Source organism: Acromyrmex echinatior, chromosome 12, assembly GCF_024713525.1.
Source record: "Acromyrmex echinatior isolate Ae372 chromosome 12, ASM2471352v2, whole genome shotgun sequence".
In the NCBI taxonomy this organism is placed as follows: domain Eukaryota; kingdom Metazoa; phylum Arthropoda; class Insecta; order Hymenoptera; family Formicidae; genus Acromyrmex; species Acromyrmex echinatior.
Window position 1 is genome coordinate 1023867 of NC_141863.1, and position 24513 is coordinate 1048379.

The window sequence follows — 24513 nt, forward strand, 5'->3', positions numbered from 1 at the left end:
GGAATAATGAACAGCCCGAAGAAAGTACTGAGAAATAATCTCCTTCCATATTCAAATAATTTTATACCAAAAGAATGAATATTTCAGCATGATAATGATCCCAAATCATTCTTGAAGGTAGTGAAAGACTGGGGTCAAACAGAATCAAGTGCTGAAGTGACCAACCCAATCACCAGACCTTAATCCAATAGAAAATTTATGGGAAGAGCTTGGACATTGCATTGAGAGTCGAAATCATTCAAATCGCGCCGATTTGCTTCAGCATTTATAGGAAGAATGAGCAAAAATACCGTTCGATTTTTTAAAGAAGCTGATTCAGCGTTGCGAGAATGTTATCGCCGCCAAAGGGATGGCTAAATGCTGAAGTCGATCATAAATCTAAGATATCCTTTTATTAACTGTCACCGTACATAAGAGATATTTTTTAGTATTAAAAAAGTAGCCGGGAACTTTTGTCCACGTAAATTTTATTTTCTTTTGTAAATAAAAGTCGTATTGCTTTAATAAATAATATATACTACATTATTGATATATTGTTTTGACGTCCTTTTCTCCATAAAAAATGTGACTTATTAATATATTTATTTGTAAGAATAATAGAAGAAAATTGAATTGGCCGGAAACTTTTCATCACCACTGTATATACATATATATTGTACATATATATATAGTGTCGACAAATTAGCTACTTTAAATTTGAGTCATTTTCAGAGAGCAAATTTTAATGAATTACTAAGAACAAAAGACATCGCAGTACATCCAATATTCTATCCATTATTTCTATTGTGTCTTACTGATCCACAGATAAGATAAACAATTCTTCTCAATTCAAGGCAATAAATTGAGAAGAATTGCCCACTATATAGCTGGATAAAAGTAGCCGTGTGAATCTCACGCAAGAACACAACACAACGCAGTGCAATATGCCACAAATAATAATTAATGAGAATCATCAAATCTGAAATTATTAAGCCTATCGATACTTCAGCAGCATTAACACGTACAAATATAGACTAATGCAGTAAAAAAAGAAAATTAGATAAAATTAGTCTCTATTATTCCATCCAGAGATGACAAAAATTTAATTTAAATATTACTCTGTTGCAGTTACAATCTATATGAATAATAATAATGTTATCATCACTTGGTTAACTAAATTTCACGTCATCGATTTTCAAAGTATTGTAACAAAATTTCCAAGTATTTCAGCTATTTTTTTAGTACAATTTTAATATATAAGAAATCTTACAATAACGAATCCTAAAGTACCAGACAATTTATGCATTCTTGCCAAATAGTTTCTCATAATTGGAACGGCTAATAGTATTAAATGCGTCGATAATTATTTGAGAGATTTTCTCTTCTACTTCTGCTACAACAATATTAATAATATCTTCAGTATTATTGTCTACGACATTTTTGATAGCTTGATGCAGATGAACTAATTCCTTTTCGCTTTCATCAAATATATATTCCATTCCTACGACATTAATATTTGTCTTTACTTTCGAAGCATATATCTCTTTTTTCTCATTCTTAGTGGCCACTTTTAGATCCAGATTTATTTTCAATAATGTGTCATCTGCAAAAAAAAACACAGTTTTGCTAATTTCAATGAAACATAATTAAACTTTTTTTCTGCTGAATTTCATTAAAATTTTATGTTATTTTAATATACAATTATAATAATAAGAGATTAATATTTAATATATAAGATTAATACTTTACGTACTTGTTAGTTTTATGGTAACCAGTCCCTTATTAGCAAGAGGCACCAGTACACGTATGTTGAAGTCATACGAAGAATTAATTCTCAATTTTCCAATTACAATTTCACCATCATAATGGAGTCTGTCAGGATCTACGTGCACATATTTTATATTCAAATTATCACAAATCCCAAGTATTTTTATATCTTCGAGAGATAATTTAAGATTATTTGTATCAAAAATAACTATTTTGTCTATGAGTATTGATTGGTTGTTCAAAAACATTACATCGTAATTCTTTGTGCACATCGTATCTATCGATCTGTAAATATTGTCTATAGTGCATTGATCATAATTAGGATCTTTGTAGCCACATGGATGGATGTAGGAAGCTGTAAAATATTTATTTTCTTTAATTTCTAATTTTAAATTAGATTAAAATAAAATATTAATAATAATAATTATGATACATCTTAAATTAAACTAAATTCTAAGTGTAGTAAAATAAGTTCGAACAATAATACTCATTTTTAAAATATTACGAATTAAATAAAAATTTTACAAATTGTTCTTTTTTTTATACATACATATATTTATGTGTAATATATATATATATATATATACATATATATATATACACACACGCGCCCGCGCGCATATATATGTGTGTGTGTGTGTGTGTGTGTGTGTGTGTGTGTGTGTGTGTGTGTGTGTGTGTGTTTGTAATGTATACATATATTTTACATATATATACATTTTTATGTATTTTACATATGTAATATATACATATATTATACATATATACATATATTTATATACATAAATTTTATATATTAATGAAACAAATACTTATACAAGAGTTTATTTAAATTTACTTATTCGTTTAAAAGTTATTGACTTATATATTCAATATTTAAATACTTAAAATCATTATAAATCAAATTTTGTATAGACAAAACAAATCTTTAAACAAAAATTGGAAAGACAAAATAAAATATTTTTATTTCAAAATATTTTTAACTGGTAATGTTACACAACATTCTTCACAACTTTGATCTTGGATCTTTCAGATAATTTCATGATGCGATTCTTAATCAACTGTCCAGAATGTAAATCAGAACAGTTGAAATCATTACAACAAAAACGTCGGAATTATTCGCGAACAATCCAGTCACTTATAGAATTATTTCCGTACACATTGAAAAAAACTTTTTATAAGACTGTGCAGTGTTTCTTTCTTTGTGCAAATAAAACAGCACAATGTTTCAGAAATACATATTCTTATTCTTCATATTTAAAATACAATGCCAAATATTTGAAATTTAATCAATCTTAGCAATTTTTCTTAAATCTTTCACAAAACATTTATTTCAAATATGAATAATCTCATATATATATATATATATATATATATATATTTATATATATATATATTTATATATATACTAGTTATTTAGTATTAAGCTTGCCACCTCTTGAAAATATTGGAAACTTATTCGCCAATAATCTTAAACAAATATTTCAAAATAAGTACTTTTTATAATGCAACGTATAGCATTTTTCATTGGCAGAAGTAGTGCGCACATAATGCACTTTAAAACCGTTGTACACAAATCGACATAAAAATATATATTTAATAAAAATATAGAAATGAATTAAACTGCGCAATATTCAATACATTTTATTATGTCACTTGATAAAGTATACATTGAACATTTTATCAATTGAGATATCTCACTTTTACATTTAGATTAGAACAGTGATGGATTAAACATTTGGCCGCCCCTAGGCACCAACATCTAGCCGTCCGAGATGGTTTTATTTATTAATTTATAAATTTAATAAGAGGGAAAATGGATAAAAAAATGTCCCCGCATTAGCTGGTAAAAATATTCAATAATCCTTAACAAGAAAAGTAAAAATAATACATTTTTAACTACATATTTAAAATATCATTCTGATAAAATATGCTCAGTGTAACTCGTGCGAAAACGTTAGATTAACAAATTAAAAATTTCTCTCAACTGTATGAAAATTTTCAGTCTCGAAAAATTTATTTATTTTTGCCCCCTCAAATTTGTCGCCATAGACAAATGCCTTGTTTATCTATCCGTTAATCCGTCATTGGATTAGAATGGTATTCAACGGCTTTAATGTGCACTGAGTATGCACTAGCTCTGCCAATGAAAAATGCTATAAAATAAAATAACCTTTACACTATTTTATTTGTTCTTAAAGTACAAAATAATTTTTTATAATGTCAGAAAAAAGGATTTATTATTAATAATATATTATATTTCTCTACTATTATATTATAACCAAAGCCTTCCAAAACACGCACACACGCACACACACACACACACACACACACGCGCGCGCGCGCGCGCGCGCACACGCAATAAATCGGGTCCCGTTTCGCAGGTCCTTAATCTCCTTGCCTCTCGCCCGCTCCGGTGCTTGTCCACCACTATGAGTCCAATGCTTCCCCTCTATTCCTGGCTGTGCACCAGTGCGGTGACGCGGCATATTATTTCGTATAGCAGTCAAACGCGATTTCAACGAAAGATAGACACGTATATCCAGAAAAAAATCAAAAGAAGCCGTATTTATCACTTATTTTATTTTCGTTTGAAATCTATTGATCCTAAGAATTATAAATAAGTTAGGTAATAAGCTTAATGAGGTAATAAATCAATACAGGATGTCCGCGTGTAAAATTTCTTTATATTATACATACATTTCGACCCTTGCTTTGGGTCTTCTTCAGTGTATCACTGAGATAATAATTTGTTGATCTCGCATGCCAACAATTTAATAAATTTTATTTACGATAAAGTTGCATATATAGGACTTAATAAACTAAATACTTTTATAAAAATATAGAAAGACAAGCCAAGTAGCACAGTAACTTGCAAAGCGCTAAAAAAACGATTACATGCACTTTTTTTAGCATATGTTAACGCTTTAAGTAAGCTTTAAGTGTTACTTGAGAAATTATTCATATTTTTTCAATATAATGTATTGTAGTATAAAATTAAATGATCTAAATGTGAAGTTTCATACGTAGACCAACCTGGACGTCTATTAAGAAGAAGAATTGACGAATACATTAATAGAAACTCTAATCAATGTTCTATTATTGCCGAACAGAGAATAAATTCGGGACACAAGTTCGATTGGAACAATGTCAAGATTTTATTTTAGATAATGAAAAAACTTTAAATAAAAAACTTAACTAAGAGACGTTAAAAGACACATAAAAAAACAGAAACAAAAAATAAATTTAAAAAACGATACTGAAGCAATAGACCCATTATACATTGATATTTTCATAGATACTTCATAGATACTTCTATATTCTATTTACGTTTATTTACTTATTTATTTATTTATTTATTTAATATTGTCACTTATTATTTTTTCTATACGTTTTGTCTATTTATAATTTATGTTAAGCACATTTATAATTTATGTTGAACACACTTTCAGCTTTGTTGTTCTGTCACAAGCTCGCAAAAACTCGCATATCGTTTGACTGGATCAAAACATCTTGTCGTGACAACTTTCTATTGTAAGTTTTAATTTTTTGACCATTTTATTATTAATATCATTTATAGTAATTTCACTTCTATTGTTCTTTACAGATTAATTTGACTTTAAGTATATTGGGAAATCGCTTTAACGATACGCTATCGCCGACCACAGATGGCGCTTCTATCAACAGCACGTTCATCTTCCGCGTGCTTGATTCGACAAGGAACAGTTCAAGCATTCTCTGCGTCGCGATCCCTCCTCAACAGGTTATGGGCCCAGGCAAAGATTCGCGATAAGTGTTCGTGTTAAAGTGAAAAAGCGAGAGAGGTTCTCGGTGATCAAGTGGTCATAAAAGAAAACGACACTCACGATGAACGTGTCCGCTATGAGCCGCATTAAAACGCTCAATAAAGACAACTACGACACTTGGAAAATGCAGATGCAAGCAATATTGGTAAAAAACAACGCATGGAAATATGTGAATGGAACGAACGTGAAAACGGAACTAGTTGCCGACGACGACGGGATATCTGCCCAAGCTCGTGCGGAATGGGACGACAACGATAGCAAGGCGATGTCGGATCTCATCCTTTCAATTCACCCGAGCGAATTGAAGCAGATCAAAGGCTGCACATCATCTCGAGAAATTTGGTTGAGGTTGGAAAGAATATATCAATCCAAAGGTCCCGCTCGAAAGGCAACGAAGTGCCTCGCATTACAAAAAATGGCGGACGGGGAAGACATGCGCGAACACATTCGCACATTCTTCGACGCAGTGGATAAACTGACCGAAATGGAAGTGATCATAAATCCCGATCTGCTCGCGATTTTGTTATTATACAGCCTACCATCGCAATATGAAAACTTCCGATGTGCCATCGAGTCGCGCGATGAATTACCTGCACCGGAAGCACTACGAATTAAAATAATTGAAGAGAGCGACGCTCGAAAAAAGGACAACAACGTTCTTATGCAAAACGCCATGGCGGTCAAGCCTTACGCAAACAAAAATTGGAAGAACAAAAAGAAGGCCGCACCGAAAAACGAAGTGGACAAGGAAAAGTCTAAGCTTAAATGCCACAGTTGCGGAAAAACTGGGCACAAGGCGGCCGACTGCTGGCATCGAGACAATTAGCCAAAACGGCCGAAGATATAGGATTCTTTACGACGCTCGCGACGAAGCCATTGCTGCCCGAAACGGACGAAGCGCACGAGACGCACCGAAGACTCGCGGAGATAACCGAAGGCGAAGTTTCCCGAGCGATCGCCGAGGACGGAGAGTGGAGACCGCCGCGAGCGGGGCCACTCGGCGACAGCGTCCGAAGTTTCCCGAGGGACGCCGAAGGCGCGACTGTAGCGAACCGCAGCGAGAATAAGTCGACGCACGCGTTAGCCGCAACTCGCAATGAACTATGGTGCCTCGACAGCGGCTGCACGTCGCACATCTGCAAAGACGCGCATGAATTCACCGAGATGAGGGCGTGCGAAAACGGACAACTCAACTTAGCGAGCAATGCCTCTAAAAAGATCAATGCGAAAGGAATCGTGACTATTGTAGCGAATTCAGACGGACGTGAGACAAATGGTGGTGCTGAGCGATACACTACACGTCCCCGACTTGCGCACAAATCTGCTTTCAGTCGGTAAAATAACCGAAAAGGGATTCAGTGTAACATTTAACAGAAACTCCGCATCTATAATAGACGACGACGGAAATACGAAATTCGTCGCAAAACGTATTGACGGACTTTATTATCTCGAGGGAAATGCGCGACCGGAGTGTAGACTGACTTTGCACCGCAAGATCCAAACCGGAATATCAACGGATTCTGAGATCGTGAAATGGCATTGGCGCCTAGGACACCTGAATCTGAAAGACTTAATAAAGTGCGATCGCGAGAATAAAGTGCGAGGATTGCGCTTGGATAAATTCCATGGACCGCTCGAATGTGAAATCTGCACCCAAGCAAAAATGACTAGGCTTCCTTTCCCGAAGAACTCAAATAGAAAAACGGAATTGTTGGAGCTCATTCATTCAGACGTCTGCGGACCCATGCGCGTGGAAACGAACGGCGGGGCCCGGTACTTCGTGACCTTCATAGACGACAATTCGAAGTGGTGTCACGTGAGGATGATCAAAAGGAAGAGCGACGATTCAATTGCTTCGTAGAATTCAAGGCCTTCGAAAATTCTACCGGAAAGAAGATTAAATATCTTCAAACGGATAACGGTCTGAAATACGTGAATACGGAGTTCTACGAATTTCTGAAAGCGAACGGAATTCAGCGGCGACTCACTGCACCCTACAACCCGGAACAGAATGGAACGGCGGAAAGGAAAAATCGCACGTTAGTGGAGATGGCGAGGTGCCTTCTGACGCAATCTGGATTAGCCACATCATTTTGGGGCGAGGCCATCGCCACGGCAAACTATTTGCGAAATCGGTGCCCCACACGTAGTCTGAAGGGGAGGACACCGTACGAAAAATGGAGAGGACGCACACCGAACGTCGGCCATCTCAGAGACTTCGGATGCGAAGTCTATGTCCTGGATAGGACACCCGGCAAGGGGAAGCTCGAGCCTCGATCTACGAAAGGAGTATTCATCGGCTACTCTGATACGTCAAGAGCCTACAGAGTCTGGCTACCGGAGGAAAAGAAAGTCGTGATATCCAGAGATGTCAGATTCATGGAGAATAACGCAAAAGATTCTACCCGTATTGAATCTGTGCCGGGAACGTTCAGTGAGAAGCAGGCCGACGATCCAATAGACGGGCCACATGAAGTGGACATCGAGCTAACGTCCCCACCAATAATTAACGAAACCGTACCAGAAGACGAGACAGAGGAAAACTTCGAAGACAGGCAATCGGCGGCGAATGAGCGGGACATCGTTGCACAGAGAGACTCGCAGGCAAAAAGGGGCCGATGCAGGCCTACCATAATGCGCACTGGACTGAGGGGAAGACCCCCCAAAAGGTATCATGAAGCTCGCATCGCCAGCGAAGAAATGGAACACGCCTTCTCGGTGGAGATCTCCATACGTCAGGCCATGGATTGCTCTGATGCGGATGAATGGTTCCGCGCCATGGCGGAAGAAGTGATCTCTATCGTCAAAAATGACACGTAGGAACTCGAACAAAGACCGCGACGTGATTGGAAGCAGGTTCGTCTTAAGGAATAAGTACGACGCCAACGGAGTCGTTGAACGCCGCAAAGCTTGATTGGTCGCAAAAGGTTTCTCCCAAAAGCCAGGAGTGGACTTTCACGAAACGTTTGCGCCAGTAGCACGTTTGAGCTCGATTCGTGCTCTAACCGCGGTGGCGGCGAAACATCAGATGTCGATGCATCAGATCGATGTGACGACGGCCTATTTGAATGGAGATATTGACGAAGAAATCTTCATGGAGCTACCGGAATTTCTGGAAGAAACCATGCAGCGAGTGGTTCAATCTGGCATGGCATCAAGAGGAATCAAGGATAAGATCAAGAAGATGCTAGATCAGATCAGGACTAGCGACATGGTGTGCCGCCTAAGGAAATCCCTTTACGGCCTGCGCCAAGCTGCACGAAGCTGGAACAATAAAATTAGTGAAGCCATCAAGGAGTGCGGAGGCATTCCTACCGAAGCCGATCCTTGCATATTCCGAGTAAATCGAAGGGGAATCACACTTTTAATTGCCGTATATGTCGACGACATCGTGATCGCCTCCGACAGCATCAAGGAAATCTGTAACCTCAAACAATTCTTGGCTCAGAAGTTCGACATCAAGGCTCAAGGTGAGATTGGATACTGCATAAGACTGGAGTTCAATCGAGATAACGGAGGTATCTCGATTCGCCAGAAGGGTTACATCTTAGACGTCCTGAAAAAATTCGGGATGGTCGACTCGAAATCTGTGTCAACGCCTATGGACATTGGGGTTAAACTGACCCGCCCTGAGGGCGCCATGGAGAAGAAGTATGCCGAGTTGCCCTACCGTGAATTGGTGGGTGCTTTGATGTATTTGGCCACTGCAACGAGGCCCGATATTGCCGTGAGTTTTCTGAGCCAGTTCCTAACCAACTACAGGCAAGAATACTGGACTGCTACAAAACGCGTTTTGCGTTACTTGAGAGGGACACCGGACATCGGGATTACCTATGGATATGGCGGAAGCTCAGTCATCGGTTTCTCGGATTCTGACTGGGGAAACTGCCTCACAGACAGACGGTCGTACACCGGATATATATTCATGTACAACAGAGGTGCTGTATCCTGGGAATCGAGGAAGCAAAGGACAGTGGCTTTATCCTCGACAGAAGCCGAATATATGGCTCTCACCGAAACCTCTAAAGAGGCCATTCATTTAAAAGGATTACTGAAATTTCTCAATTCAGAGGACCCGCCAGAGGTCATCGTTTTCAGTGACAATCAAGGAGCACTGAAACTAGCCGAGAAAGCGGTCTTTCACGCTAGAACAAAGCATATCGACATACGACACCATTTTGTTCGTGAAGCTATAAATAACGAATCCTTTCAGCTGCGTCACGTCTCAACAGAAGAAATGGCTGCAGACGTCCTAACGAAAGGTTTACCGAGACCTAAGCACAAGTGCCGAGTCTGATCGGCCTCGGCGAAACATGAGTAATAGTTTCTCTTTTGGTTCGATCGCGTATCGAGGGGAAGTATTGGGAAATCGCTTTAACGATACGCTATCACCGACCACAGATGGCGCTTTTACCAACAGCATGTTCATCTTCCGCGTGCTTGATTCGAAAAGGAACAGTTCAAGCATTCCCTGCGTCGCGATCCCTCCTCAACAAAGTAGTCTACATATATACGAAGACATTTTATTAATTTTATCCTTTGTACTTCTTATTTTATCTTCTTTTTTTGCGACATATAACAACCTTTAACAAATTTATTAAAATTAAATTATTGGCACACAAGATCAAGAAATTATTATCTCAGTGGTACACTGAAGAGGATCCAAAGCCAGGATCGATACAGAGTGATATAAACTTATGAAGAAATTTTACACTCAGACATTCTGTACTAACTTATAATATTACCTCACTTATTTGAGATTTGTTCTTTAGAACTTATTCAATTTTTATATATTATTAGTTATATTTTAATTTAATTTTAAAAATGACGAAAAGATTAAAAAATTTACAGTTGCAGCAAATAAAATTGGAAAATAATTTTTTTACTCTTAATGACAGTGGCCAACCGCAATGCCTATATGTTTAAAAATTTTATCAAACGCGAAAACATATTATACTAAGAGACATTATAAAAGTTGTCATAAAATAAAGTATAAAACTTACGATAATGAAGAAAAATCAGATTTATTACGAGAATTAAAACTTAAACATGCAAATTTATTGCAAAAGCATGTCAAAAATACCCTTTTATCAATACTATCTTTACTGCTTCTTTTACCGTTGCTTTACTTATAGCTCGTGAAAAGAAAAGTTTTTTTACAGGAAATCTTATAAAAAAAAGGAGCCATAGAAAAAGCTTTTAATTTTCATGAAACTGCAGAATCTTTTAATACCGTACATTTATCATCACAGTTTCACGAAGAATCAATGTTATCGGTAATGTCCTCAAGGATAAATTAAAAAATTTATTAGCGACATATGTAAATACTATTCCCTTTGCTTAGACGAGAGCACTGATAATTCAGACATAAGTCAACTATCAATATTTGTTCGGATTAATGTGATTTCTCAATTCATGAAGATTTATTAACATTAGTTCTATTGCATGCAACGAAAGGAATCAATATATTATATTATAATGCATTGCAAGAGTACTGGCTCATACAACCCTTTTTATTATTTATATTGATTTATTCTAATTGAGCCATTCTATTACAATAATTTACATGTTACAAATTTATATTTTGTAATTATGTAATCTGTAATTTGTAATACTTTTATAATCGAATGTTAATAACAGACAATAAAAGTAAATAAATAAAAAAGTAAAATAATAAAGTAAAATAAATAATTCATAAAAGTTATAATTTACAATAAAAAATAAAAAATTCGAAAAAAGGAAAAGACAAAAGAAAAGATAAAGGACGATGTTCGAGATCGGTAATTCGAAAGAAAAGCAAGAATTCTTTCAGTCGACCGACATTAATTGTCATTGAACGCATGCACAAATTGAGCTCGTGATTTCATCTCAAACATGATTTTAATCCTCGATTTTAACGTCGGTAACGACAACTTGTTTGCGTGTAACGAATTGTTTTTAAAAAGACCGGCAACGGACAATCGAAGGTTCTAGAACAATTCAATTCGCGCACGCGAGCGCCGCGCTCCGACGAATACGTCACGCGCTGTCACCAATCCCACGCACGGATTTTCTGTCGCGCATGACTGTTACGTTGAACGTCGCTAGAAAAGAATCCAAAGCGCCAATCAATTTTGTACACCTAATGCCACGTAATAATTACGATTGTGGCAAATTTTTATTGGATTTTTCCCAAAAGGGAAAGCTCAGGCCGAAAGCAATAAATGCTTCGATCTCGCCGTCCTCCTTCTTACTTCCAAAAAGTTCTTAGAGTTCTTAGAGTCATAATCTCGCTTCGTAAAATCGCCGTGCTAACCGTTTAGTGAAATCGCTATAAATCGAATCTTTCGAGAAGTGCCGAGAAAAATCGCCGAGATTTTTCATCACCGCGATTCCAAACTCAATTTGGAAAAGGTGACCGCATTTAATATTCTGTTAATCTGATCTTTAATTAATTATATCTTTTGACTTGTAACTGAATACATTAAAGAAATTCTTTTGTTAAATTACAAAGAAACTGAGTTGATTTTACTGTCGTGCATCATATCAACCTTGTGCCGTTCTCTCACTCGAATCTTTCCGCGCGGTGCGCTCTCGCACATTTTCTGGTCCTTCGAGCCGGATTTAAACTAGCGAGAAAGACAGTAAGACAAACGCCGCATCACTTTAAAAATTTCACGATCATCGCTCTCGCTCTGGTTCGCTCTCGCACATTTTTTGGTCCTTCGAGCCGGATTCTCGCCGGCATCCGCAGTGTCGAGTGCATCGCGTCCAGTGCGCGCATCATCAAGAAAATCAGAGAGAGAAAAATTCGCAAGTGAAATCATGAGTGACGAAATAGCCGTCTTGCTGACCGCCCAGAGGGACATCCATAGTCGCATGGCCAGGTCAGTGACCAATTTAAAGAAAATGGAGACAGCCAACATCACCCTCGACGCTGTCGAAGTCCGCTTGACGCTTCTCGACAAAATGTGGGCGGAATTCGAAAAGCAACACAAGCTTATTCGAGCACATTACAAGGAAGCCTTCAAACAGAGTGAGTACTATACGTCTCAATTTGTCGATTCCGCCGAAAACACGTACGTGCAGCAGCACAGTCTGCTGGACGATTACCGGATAAGGCTCGGGGCTGAGAAATCAAGTGCGGCTCCTCCAAGTGAGTCGGGACCCGATTGTTTTACCAGGTCGGCGCTGCCACGCTTAAAAATCCGATCGTTTGTGAGCAATTCCACGGACTTGCCAAACCATAACACGTTGCTGGACTTTGTCACAGGGAGAACGCTAACTCTCAAAGCAAAATCGCTCAAGGTCTCCGACAACCCGTCGCGATCCGCCAAGTCGCATCACGTCAAGAAACACACCGAGTCTTTCCAATGCGTCCTATGCAAGGGTAAGCACCACGTGATGGGGTGTGAAGAATTCAAGAAAGAAAAAAAAAAAAAAAAAAAAAAAAAAAACACGACACGTACGTTTCATCGAAACCTCACGAGGTCAGCTCACTGTCGGCGGTGCGCCGCGACACCGACCACAAGGCTACCTTGCTCGCAACTGCGCGAGTTTCCGTCGCTGATCGTCACGGCAATCAGCATACCACACGCGGGCTCATCGACCAAGGTTCGGAAACTTCTCTGATCTCCGAGGCTCTGGTCCAGCGCCTACGCTTGCCACGCTCTCGATCCGCAATCGAAGTCATCGGCATCAAACGGCAAAAGCTCCGGGCCCAGCAGGGGAAAGGTGACTCTCAAGGTGACCTCGTTAACCACAGGGACCGACTTCAAAGTCGGAGCCTTTATTCCGCCACGTCTTTCGCTTCACCACGGCTCTCACGCCAGGATCAGAATGGAGGGGCCACATCTAAAGGGGCTCCAATTGGCTGATCCGGACTACGCAGCGAACGACTCGATTGAGCTACCTTTTGGAGCGGAGGTATGCTCAATCATTCTCCAGGGTGATCTCCGCAAGGGAGGCCCCCAAGCGCCTATCGCTCAAAAGACACAGCTCGGCTGGATCTTATCGGGAGGTTGCGACCAAGTAACCAACTCAGCACAGCGCCACTCGCTTCAGTGCACCTCAGATCATGAGTCAGCCGACCTTGTGCACCGCTCAACCGCCGATCACGCCGATGGTCAACTCGCCGATGACGATGGACCACGTTTCCCTCGAGGCGCAGATCCGTTACGACACGACTGCTGCGTCGACGATGTCGCAACCGGAGCGCATGAAAAGGACAACGCTATCGCTCTCCAAGTAAAGCTCCGCAACCTCTGCATGGCGGGCGGGTTCTCTCTCCGAAAGTGGGCCGCCAACTGCCAAGAGCTTCTTCGCGACATTCCGTCTGAGTACAGTCTCACCAGAGACTCGAGGTCGTGGGAACTAGAGAACCACTCAATGGGATTGCGCTGGTATCCAACCAGGGACGAATTCGCCTTCTCTGTTCCTCCTCGCACCGTCGTCGCGTTCACCAGGAGAAGTCTGCTGTCGGAGACCGCTCGATTCTTCGACCCGCTCGGATGGCTGGCTCCAGTGACCATTCAAGCAAAAATTCTCATGCAGTCGGCCTGGCTGCAGCAGCTAGAGTGGGACACACCATTGCCGTCAACCATCGCTGGAAAGTGGAAGCGGCTCTGGGAAGAACTTCCACTGCTTGAGAAGCTCAGAGTCAGCCGCTGGCTCGGCACCGGCGACACGAGCTCTCAATTCGAATTGCACGACTTCGCAGACGCATCCGAAAGAGGTTACGCCGCTGTGAAGTATCTCCGCATCACCGCAAACAACCAAACGAAGACTCTATTATTGACAGCCAAAAGCAAGGTCGCGCCGATGAAACTGGTCTCGCTCCCGCGACTTGAACTCTGTGCCGCCACCGTACTGTCAAGTGTACTCGTGCACACGCGCTCTGTGCTAAAACTAGTTGCAACGCCAGTGATCTTGTGGTCCGATTCCAAGGTCACGCTCCACTGGATGCGAGGTCACGTCTCCCGCTGGATTCCACAAGTCCAAGCAGTGGTCAAGCGATGGCTGCATCAGTGCGTGACATGCACACGGTGGAGGGCTGCCACTCCACAACCAAAGATGGGAAACCTTCCTCCAGGAAGAGTGACTCCCGCACGACCATTTCTTCACGTGGGCATCGACTACGCCGGGCCTATCTTCATCAGGACGAGCAAAGGGCGTGGGCACAGCGCTCACAAAGCGTTCATCGCCGTATTTATTTGTTTTAGCTCCAAAGCCGTTCATCTCGAGGCTGTTTCAGCTTACACCACCGACGCCTTCCTGGCTGCTCTCCGTCGATTCACATCTCGCCGAGGACTGTGTTCGGACATATACTCTGATTGCGGCACCAATTTTTTGGGCGCCGACCGGCAACTTCGAGAGATGCTTCGAGCCTCCTCGGCAGAAGGACGAAAGATCGCACACGTAGCTATATCGGAGGGGATCCATTGGCATTTCAATCCTCCTTCGGCACCTCATTTTGGTGGACTCTGGGAGGCGGCCGTGAAATCGGCTAAGTATCACCTGCGCCGAACCATCGGCGAAACCAGGCTCACCTTCGAGGAAATGAGCACCCTGCTCGCACAAGTGGAGGCACGCCTGAACTCAAGGCCCATGCATGCACTCTCAGACGACTCCGACGACCTCACGGCTCTGACACCAGGTCACCTGCTCATCGGGGCACCACTGCTGGCCATTCCTGAGCCGTCCTTGTCGGACGAACAGGAGAATTTGCTTTCCAGGTGGCAACTTATTCAGCGAATGCGAGACCACTTCTGGCAGAGATGGTCACGCGAGTACTTACACACTCTGGCTACCAGACCGAAATGGACCAAGGACGCTTTGCCACCACGCCTTGGATCGCTATGCATCATTCGCTCCGAGCTCTCGCCGCCAAATAAGTGGCCTTTGGCGCGAATCACGCAGCTACATCCTGGAGACGACGGCGTAGTGCGGGTGGTCACAGTCAAAACCGCCTCATCCGAATTAACTCGTCCTTTGGTCAAATTAGTTTTATTGCCAGAAGAGGCTAACGCGTTTATCTCGCACGCTAATGCGACAAATGTAAAGAAGAGCTTGAATTAATCGCGCGTATTTTCGTGAATCATTCTTTCAATGTTATTTGTCATATAACTCTCGTTTACGGTTCAAGTTCTTCCACGAATTCATTGTATTCTATCGCTTGTTGTGTTTTCGCGTTTACGGTTTTTTTTGGTAATCTCTATACGTAACCTTATACACATGTCGTCACGGAGATGACGAGGCGGGCGGGATGTTCGAGATCGGTAATTCGAAAGAAAAGCAAGAATTCTTTAAGTCGACCGACATTAATTGTCATTGAACGCATGCACAAATTGAGCTCGTGATTTCATCTCAAACATGATTTTAATCCTCGTTAAAATCATCAAATTCGTCGTTCTTTGTTCTTTTTAAAAACAATTCGTTACACGCAAACAAGTTGTCGTTACCGGCAACGGACAATCGAAGGTTCTAGAACAATTCAATTCGCGCACGCGAGCGCCGCACTCCGACGAATACGTCACGCGCTGTCACCAATCCCACGCACGGATTTTCTGTCGCGCATGACTGTTACGTTGAACGTCGCTAGAAAAGAATCCAAAGCGCCAATCAATTTTGTACACCTAATGCCACGTAATAATTACGATTGTGGCAAATTTTTATTGGATTTTTCCCAAAAGGGAAAGCTCAGGCCGAAAGCAATAAATGCTTCGATCTCGCCGTCCTCCTTCTTACTTCCAAAAAGTTCTTAGAGTTCTTAGAGTCATAATCTCGCTTCGTAAAATCGCCGTGCTAACCGTTTAGTGAAATCGCTATAAATCGAATCTTTCGAGAAGTGCCGAGAAAAATCGCCGAGATTTTTCATCACCGCGATTCCAAACTCAATTTGGAAAAGGTGACCGCATTTAATATTCTGTTAATCTGATCTTTAATTAATTATATCTTTTGACTTGTAACTGAATACATTAAAGAAATTCTTTTGTTAAATTACAAAGAAACTGAGTTGATTTTACTGTCGTGCATCATATCAACCTTGTGCCGTTCTCTCACTCGAATCTTTCCGCGCGGTGCGCTCTCGCACATTTTCTGGTCCTCCGAGCCGGATTTAAACTAGCGAGAAAGACAGTAAGACAAACGCCGCATAACTTTAAAAATTTCACGATCATCGCTCTCGCTCTGGTTCGCTCTCGCACAACAAAGACAATAAAAAAAAAGAAGTCAATACCCGCCACATTGTTGGCTCTGGGCACAGCAGAGAGTGGAATATTAATTGCAAAGAGTTTTTATTTTAACATAATTTGTATTTAATGCATAATAATGTAAACAGCAAATTAATGAAGTTATTGATGCATAATAATGTTAACAGCAAATTAATGAAGTTATTGTACATAATAACTATTAAAATCTTAGAAACAATTACAAAAATATAACAAACATTTTTATAAGCATTTTAAGCAATTTTAATATCGGACACTGATTCTGGTAACATCGGGAAATAAACAAGTCAGATTTCATATCATCAATGATTTCATCATTTTATGACATTTTATTTTTTCTAAATTGATTTATTTTTTTTATTTTTTTATTTTTTCTAAATATAGTATTCGTTTTATTTTTTCTAAATATAGTATTCGAATTTATTTTTTCTAAATATAGTATTCGTTTTAAAAGAAATAAAATCTGACATAAGCGAGCATACATAATTGATTAGAAATAAAAAATTAATTTTTATAAATTTTGATTTGACGCCCCTCTTTGTTAATGTGCTTTTCAGCACATAATTTGCATACTTGTTTGCGACGGTTCTGAACGCATGTGGCGGGAGGAAAGATAGCATTGGAGAGGATAACATTGAGAAGGACAAGCTTACCATTGAAACTTTGGTGGGGACTCGATCACTTGAATCATTTGGAAGACTCCGTTATAGACTATTTAATCAAAACTTACTGTAGATTTAAGATTAAACATAATTACTTTCAAAATTTTAATTATATATATTATATTCTAGATACATTATTGCATTGTTGCAAAAAAAAATTACTTAATCATTTCTGTCTATTATTCTTTATGTAAATGTATTATATGCATAAGAATAGTAAAAGATAAATACTTTCTAGGAGAAGGAATAAAATAACATCAGAAATATCATTTAAAAAATATTATTTAAAAATTTGAACTGTTTGAAGGTAGCTTAAAGATACAAAATATAAACAAAAAGAAGCATACAGCCACGACGCTAGATGTTTTAAACGAAAATCAATATACTTATAGTTATTATTGAAAACATATTTTCTTTCTTAATTTTAAATAGAATCTGGAAATTCCGTATTTACACAAAGTCGCACTTTGCTTCTGTAATAAGGAATCCTAGACGTAATCGAAAATAGTCCATAAGCGATTTAATAATGTTTAATTTCAATTTTTTGGACCTCAATTTACTCATACCATAAGCGATTGGAAAATTATTTTACCATCTTTTTTGACTAGCGTTTACTGTGCTATTACATGATAACTTTAAATATATTGACTCGTTTAAAACATCTAGCGTCGTAGGTGCTACTTTTTATTTGTATTATTAAAAAATTTTGGAAAATTCGTAAATTATTATTTTGTTATATCTTTACATACAAATTTAAAAGTTTTAATAAAAACGTCATTTGTTTATAAATATAAATAATTTTAATTTTAAATAAAAATTAATTAAAAGCCTGCATTGATTACGGTATTTGTAATTAACGGAACGTTTTTATATATATTTATTTATTACAATTAATATTTATTTATTACAAATGATAGGTTATTCTATTAATTGTAATAATAAGTTGCTCCACAGCTGAGGCATTCCATGTCAAACCGAGTATTTTTGAAACATCGTCATTTTTTTTTTAAATTTGTTGATATTCTACTAAGAAAAATATGAAATACGCGTTTCGCGAAAAAATTTTGAGATCTTTCGGTTTAACATGGAATGCCTCAGCTATGAAGCTAGTTGTCACATGCGCTTATGATAAATTTTAATGTAAAATTTTTGCATTATCAAAATGTAATGTTTAATGTAATATAAATACATAACGTCTTTAAAATTCCAATAATATCAGAATTATAAGCGATTGTTACCGTTATGAAGGAAATATTTAGTTTACTCAAAGCTGTAATTATTTATGATTTACATGTATATCTCAGCTGCTCTATTAATTCCTACAACTCAGCTAATATTGTTTATCATTGCTCAATTGGTTTTCTATTTTAATTTTAACATGTATAGGTCAATTATAAACTATAATAAAATAAACTAATTGTTATAATTTAAAATAAAATTAAAAAATTTAATCTGTTATAAATCATAATTACTTATACTTCAAGAAAAATAATAAAATATGCATTAAAACTAATAATTTAATTTGTGAGATTATTATTTCAGTCCATTTCATTGCAAATCCAGTTCAGTAATCAGCACAGTTTAAAGAACGGAAAAATGTATTTGACGTGTAAAAATATTATTAAACACTAAGATTTAGTCGCGACCGAATAGGCTTCTTTCCTAATTGTTTGATTTATATGTATAATTCTCTACTGCTATAACATATATTTTAATTAGTATTTATAAGAAAAATAAGATTAAATCATCATTTTACACAAAAACTTGTTATTCTAAATAAGAGATAAAATAGTAAGTAACAAAATATTCGCATGAAAAAAGGATTTAATCTATATTAATGCGTTACCATAAATTTCTTGTTTCAACATAATTATTAACTTTTATTGAAATATATAATTATTGCGGCAATAACTTATTGCTTAATACGAAGTAATACTATTAATAATGAATACAAGGTAAATGAAAACAAGCATATTTCTTTTGCTCTTTGAAGAAAAATAAATACTCTTTTTACTATTATTATTATACTACTCATATTACTACTATTATAATAAATTATAATTTATTAGTAGTATCAGGCTGCTCCTCGCCCTGATAAAGTGGACTGCAAGGTTCATGAAACGTTGACATTCCAAGAATGGATCTGGACACGAAGGAAACCCGGGAAACGCATAATCTTTATATAGAAAGCACCCGTGAAAGTCTCAAGAATATTATTATAATAAATTATTAAACATTATTAAAAATTTGAAAAATTATATCAAATTTTACAGACTCTAAATCTTAAAAATAAACAATCTATACAAGGCTAATAAGAGTCACAGGCTGGTGCCAACGATTAAACTCTATATCATTAATCGATTATGTAGAATCTTCTTTATTTTATTAACGTTTCAACTCTCTTTGGAGTCTTCTTTAGCAACACATATTTCTAATCCTAAATCATTGAATCACCTGTGACATTTCGTCACATGTGAGTCACTAACAGGTTCCCAACTGAAAGTGGATCCTGATTTGACCATATAAAATTAAAATTGAGTCAATAAAAAAAAACCAATTCCAAGTAACTCACCTCCAACAGAAAGTTTAACAATTCCATGAAGCTTTGGAGATTTATAATAAATTATTGAATAAGTTATCTCAGTTTTATACATATTCACTATTTGTAATCTTCCTCTCCGGGAGTCAAACGCGTTTAACGAACAGTTTTTAATTGCACACCGCAAAACAAAACAATTAAGTCCTAACTAACATTATAATATTCCAAATATAAACGTAAAGTCATAAATTATATGTGCACAAGACGTGAAAAATACAATAAATTCTTTATGAAGTGATTTAATTGGTCATCAATTCATTTAGCATGTATATCGTCATATATGCATGATGTAATTCTTCAGTGTCAGACCATAAATTCAATCCATTTTTTTGCATGAGAATGTGCGCTTTTTCAAAGATTAGACGTTTATTTAAAGATCTCTCCTGATCCAAAATTTGGACATTCTCCCAATCAAACTCAAGATTCAATTCAATTCTGTGATTCATAATAACCGATTGTGAATTGATATTCCAATTGATGTGATTACGGTGTTCAGTAATTCTAAAGTAATTCTACTCCAAGTAATTCTACTTCAATTTTTCTACCAGTTTGTTCTACGTAAGACGCGTCATAATCTTTGCATGTTAATTTGTATATTACATTTTTATTCTGATTCTTTGGGAGGATATCCTTCTGGGCCTTAATGAATCTATTGAGTTTGTTATTACTGTAAAATGCTGGTTTCAGGTTTTCTTTTTTACAAATTTTTAGAAATTTATCTGACGTGATATTTGTGTAAGGAATTAAAAACTAAGAAGTTCTTTCTATATTTTCCGAATTGTCATTATTGGACATGGAATCTTGTTCAACAGGAACACGTCTAGAAGATATAATAAAAATTTTAATCTTGTAGAAATGATGAAAAATGAATTCCATTGGGTAATCATTCCTTGCGAAAGTGTTGATTACTAATCTAATTTTTTTTGATAAAATTTTGATTCAGATAATAAAATAGCTCTATCTCAATCATTCCAAATACTACTGTTTTTTTCTGTAATATAGGATGTGCAAATAAAAAAATTCAAGTACCGTCCTGAGAAACTAGGTTTGTGACCAGTCAAATTCTAAGTAATCTTTATTCTTAATAATAGTCACAACTAAAAAATTAATTATCTTCCCTCATTTTCCAATGTAAACTGTAACCTATGTAAAATGAGTTAAAAACAGTCAAAATGCATTCTATTGAATCAATTGGAACTGCAAAATAAAGAAGATTCCACACAATCGATTAATGATATAGATTTTAACGTTGGCACCTTCATCAGACTGTGACTCTTATTGGTATCGTATAGATTGTTTATTTTTAATTTGAAAAATTATGTTACATAGCAGTATCAGATCTTGAATAATTTAATGTAATACTTTTAATTAAACTAAGACATATGATGTAAAACCAATATTTTATGAACTTTATAAATCAACAACTCAATAAAATATTTTAACACAGGTTACTTAATGCTTAAAAATTTTAATATTATATATTTCATTCATTTACATACAATCACGCATACACTAAAAGAAAAGATTGGCTGCTACAGCAAATTAAATGGTAAAATATAGCATAGAATTTTTAATTGGCTGCAACAACCAATTTTTGGTTGTGTTAACTTATCCGCAACGTCAATATAGGATTTTGACTAATCAATCAAAAATTGACTGTTGCAGCCAACTTAACAAGCAATTTAACATTACGCAGTGACATGTGATAATCTAACAAATGATATATTTTAAATTATACATATAATACAAATAAGTATATGATAAATATTTATTTACTCACGTATTTCTGCTGTAACATATGTTGTCACAAGTGCAAAAGCAAAAAGTGCGATAAGCATTTTCCAAACGAAAGATATTGTTTTGTGGTGTAGGATCTTCTAGAACATCTTCTCAGTGAGAACAATCGTGATGAATGTATGATGCAAATTAAGAATCTATATTATACAATCACTCATTTTATAATCTCCCCTCAATTCTCCTTTTAACAGCACATGCGTAGAACGAAAATGCTGTTATACATTCTATATTAACTCGTTTTTTCATTCTGCGCATGCGATCATATGACGTATAAAAGAGAAAGAGAAAGAAAGAGAGAGAGAGAGAGAGAGACAGAGAGACAAAGAGAGAGAGAGAGAGAGAGAGAGAGAGAGAGAGAGAGAAATAGTTCAAGAAAAAAATTAATTTTATAAAAACAACTAATCTTCTATAAATTAAAGCGAAATTTAAATTTTAAATGTATTTACTTATCATAAATATTATTTTTAAAAAAGTAGACTTTGACATTTATATATAATTATTATTAATAATATATCTGTGATGCTTATACTTCAGATCAGAAACGTATATGAAACTGATATAAAACTTAATAACATAAAATAGAACAATACAAAAGAAAAATAAAGTATAATAACATGGGAAAATGTGGCTAGATTTTTATTACATCAATTGTTAAAATATATTGTTAAAATATATTTATAGTGGCTAGAAATTTTTATTACATTATTAATTCGGTAAAATATATTCAAAATATATTTAATATATTAAATATATTTTAAATATATTTTTTTAATAAAAAAGAATGTAATATAAGAATTGCAAATAAATAACGATAACTCGACAATAAATAAAAATATAAATATAGTTTTAGAATCGATTGTTATAATTTTTTTTAGGATTAATATTTTACTCAGTAAATATTAAAGTATATTGAATGGATTCTTAGTAACTATAATATGTCAATATGCGAAATACACGAATTTATTGAGCAATTAAATTTATGAATGATATTAAAAATGAATTTTGCCTTTCTCTTAACACTCCAACTTCAATTTTACGTTAATATTCGGTTTATTGTTTTTTCTAATGAGAAACATCGCTTTTATATATCCAGGTCAGGTAACTATAGTGTAGAATTATGGAACACTCCATACCCAAAATTTATCTTAGTGGAAGTATCTTAGAAGTATCAAGTACCTTAATGGAAATTCACACCAAAGGAATCCAAGAATTGGATTAAAAATGAACTGTGAACTTTTTAAGTCAAACGATATTTGTGATGGCAGTACAACTGCTCGCATAGCTTAGATTCAACTTTCAGAGATCATTTATACCTACTGGTCGTAACTGTGTGCCGTATGTCGTTATCTATAAGATTTAACTGATCACAGTCCAGCGGTTCGCTCTTACAATTGAATGAGAGGGAAATACTCGAATGTGATTAATCAATTCTTACAAATTACTAGCATACGATTACGACCAAATAATACAAGGGCATATAAATGATCCCTTACTAATTATTAGACAGAATGACGCAATTCGCAATTGTAAAAAAGGGGATGGTAACAAAAAACACAAAATAAATAAAAAAATAAAAAAAGATCATCATTTTGTACTCTCATCTTTTTCGTCGATCAAAAATACCACATCCACGGGCGAAGTAAGAGAATTTCGACCCTGTATATATTCAAAGTCTTCATGTGTGAGATACAAGAAAATTGCGTAAAATCACAGACGTAACAGATATATACATAGACTACGTGTTTGCTATCTTAAAATAGCATTTCTGCATCTGTACTCCGTTAGAAAGAAAATGTTGAAGTACATCAGTAGTTCTCTTCAATTCATTTTGAGTGAGAAGATAGCTTAAATATATATGCTCTAAGGCCGGTATTCATAAGTCGGTTCTTATGTTTAAAATTGTCTTTTAAGTATAGTCTTAAGATAAATAACCAATTATAGAGCCATATTAGCATCTTAAGATATTACTTAAGACGACTTACAATAAGAACCGAAAAATACTAATCTAACAAAGATAATAGAATAAGTGATAGGTGATTTAACCTTATCATTTCTATTTTAAAAAAAGGAAAAGCTACATGCACCAGGTTACTTCTCTCTTTTTAATTCTTTATTGGAATGCTCAAAGTTTGTGTTTATGCGTAAAACAAATGATACTATAAATGTAATATAGGTGATATAGGCTTATATTTTTTATTCGGTTTTTTTTTAAGATTATCTTAAGTAATGTCTTAAGATGTTAATACGGCTGTATAATTGGCTTATGATATTTTCAGACTGTACTTAATATACGAATATAAGAACTGATTATGAATACCGGCCTATAGACTGTAGATCACACATTCCTATGAAGTTGTCATTATCTGTTTAGAAAAAATAAAGCAATAAGTTGATTTGTATCGTTCTCTCTCTTTCTCTCTCTCTCTCTCTCTCTCTCTCTCTCCCCCTCTCCCTCTCCCTCCCCTCTCTTTCTCTCTCAAATCATGAGTTGAAAAGAGATACTCATGCATTCTCTTTCTAACGAAGCTAATAGCAAGGAATATACAATTTATGTCTATTACGTCTGTGAATAATATGCACGTGCTGCAAATATCAAATAACATTAACATAAACCGATTAATTATACATATAGTATAGAATCCTCTGCTACTTTATAAGTCCTCATTTATGTTTTAATGACATATATGTGTGTATAG

At 36.3% G+C, this 24513-nt stretch overlaps 1 protein-coding gene across 2 annotated transcripts; it reads right to left on the reverse strand.

The window, feature by feature from the left end:
• Window positions 1-465: 465 nt before the first annotated feature.
• On the reverse strand, window positions 466-21982 carry LOC105152042 (uncharacterized). 2 transcript variants are annotated; one of them, XM_087411633.1, is made up of 4 exons: window positions 21801-21982; window positions 1998-2101; window positions 1733-1861; window positions 466-1582 (listed from the first exon to the last, which is right to left on the reverse strand). In XM_087411633.1, the coding sequence occupies exons 2-4, from the start codon at window positions 2053-2055 to the stop codon at window positions 1278-1280; spliced, it is 492 nt and encodes a 163-aa protein (XP_087267759.1). In that variant the 5' UTR covers window positions 2056-2101; window positions 21801-21982; the 3' UTR covers window positions 466-1277. The 2 variants fall into 2 exon arrangements, with proteins under 2 accessions (XP_087267759.1, XP_011064369.1); XM_011066067.2 differs by having other exon boundaries at window positions 1733-2101; window positions 21801-21981.
• Window positions 21983-24513: the final 2531 nt, after the last annotated feature.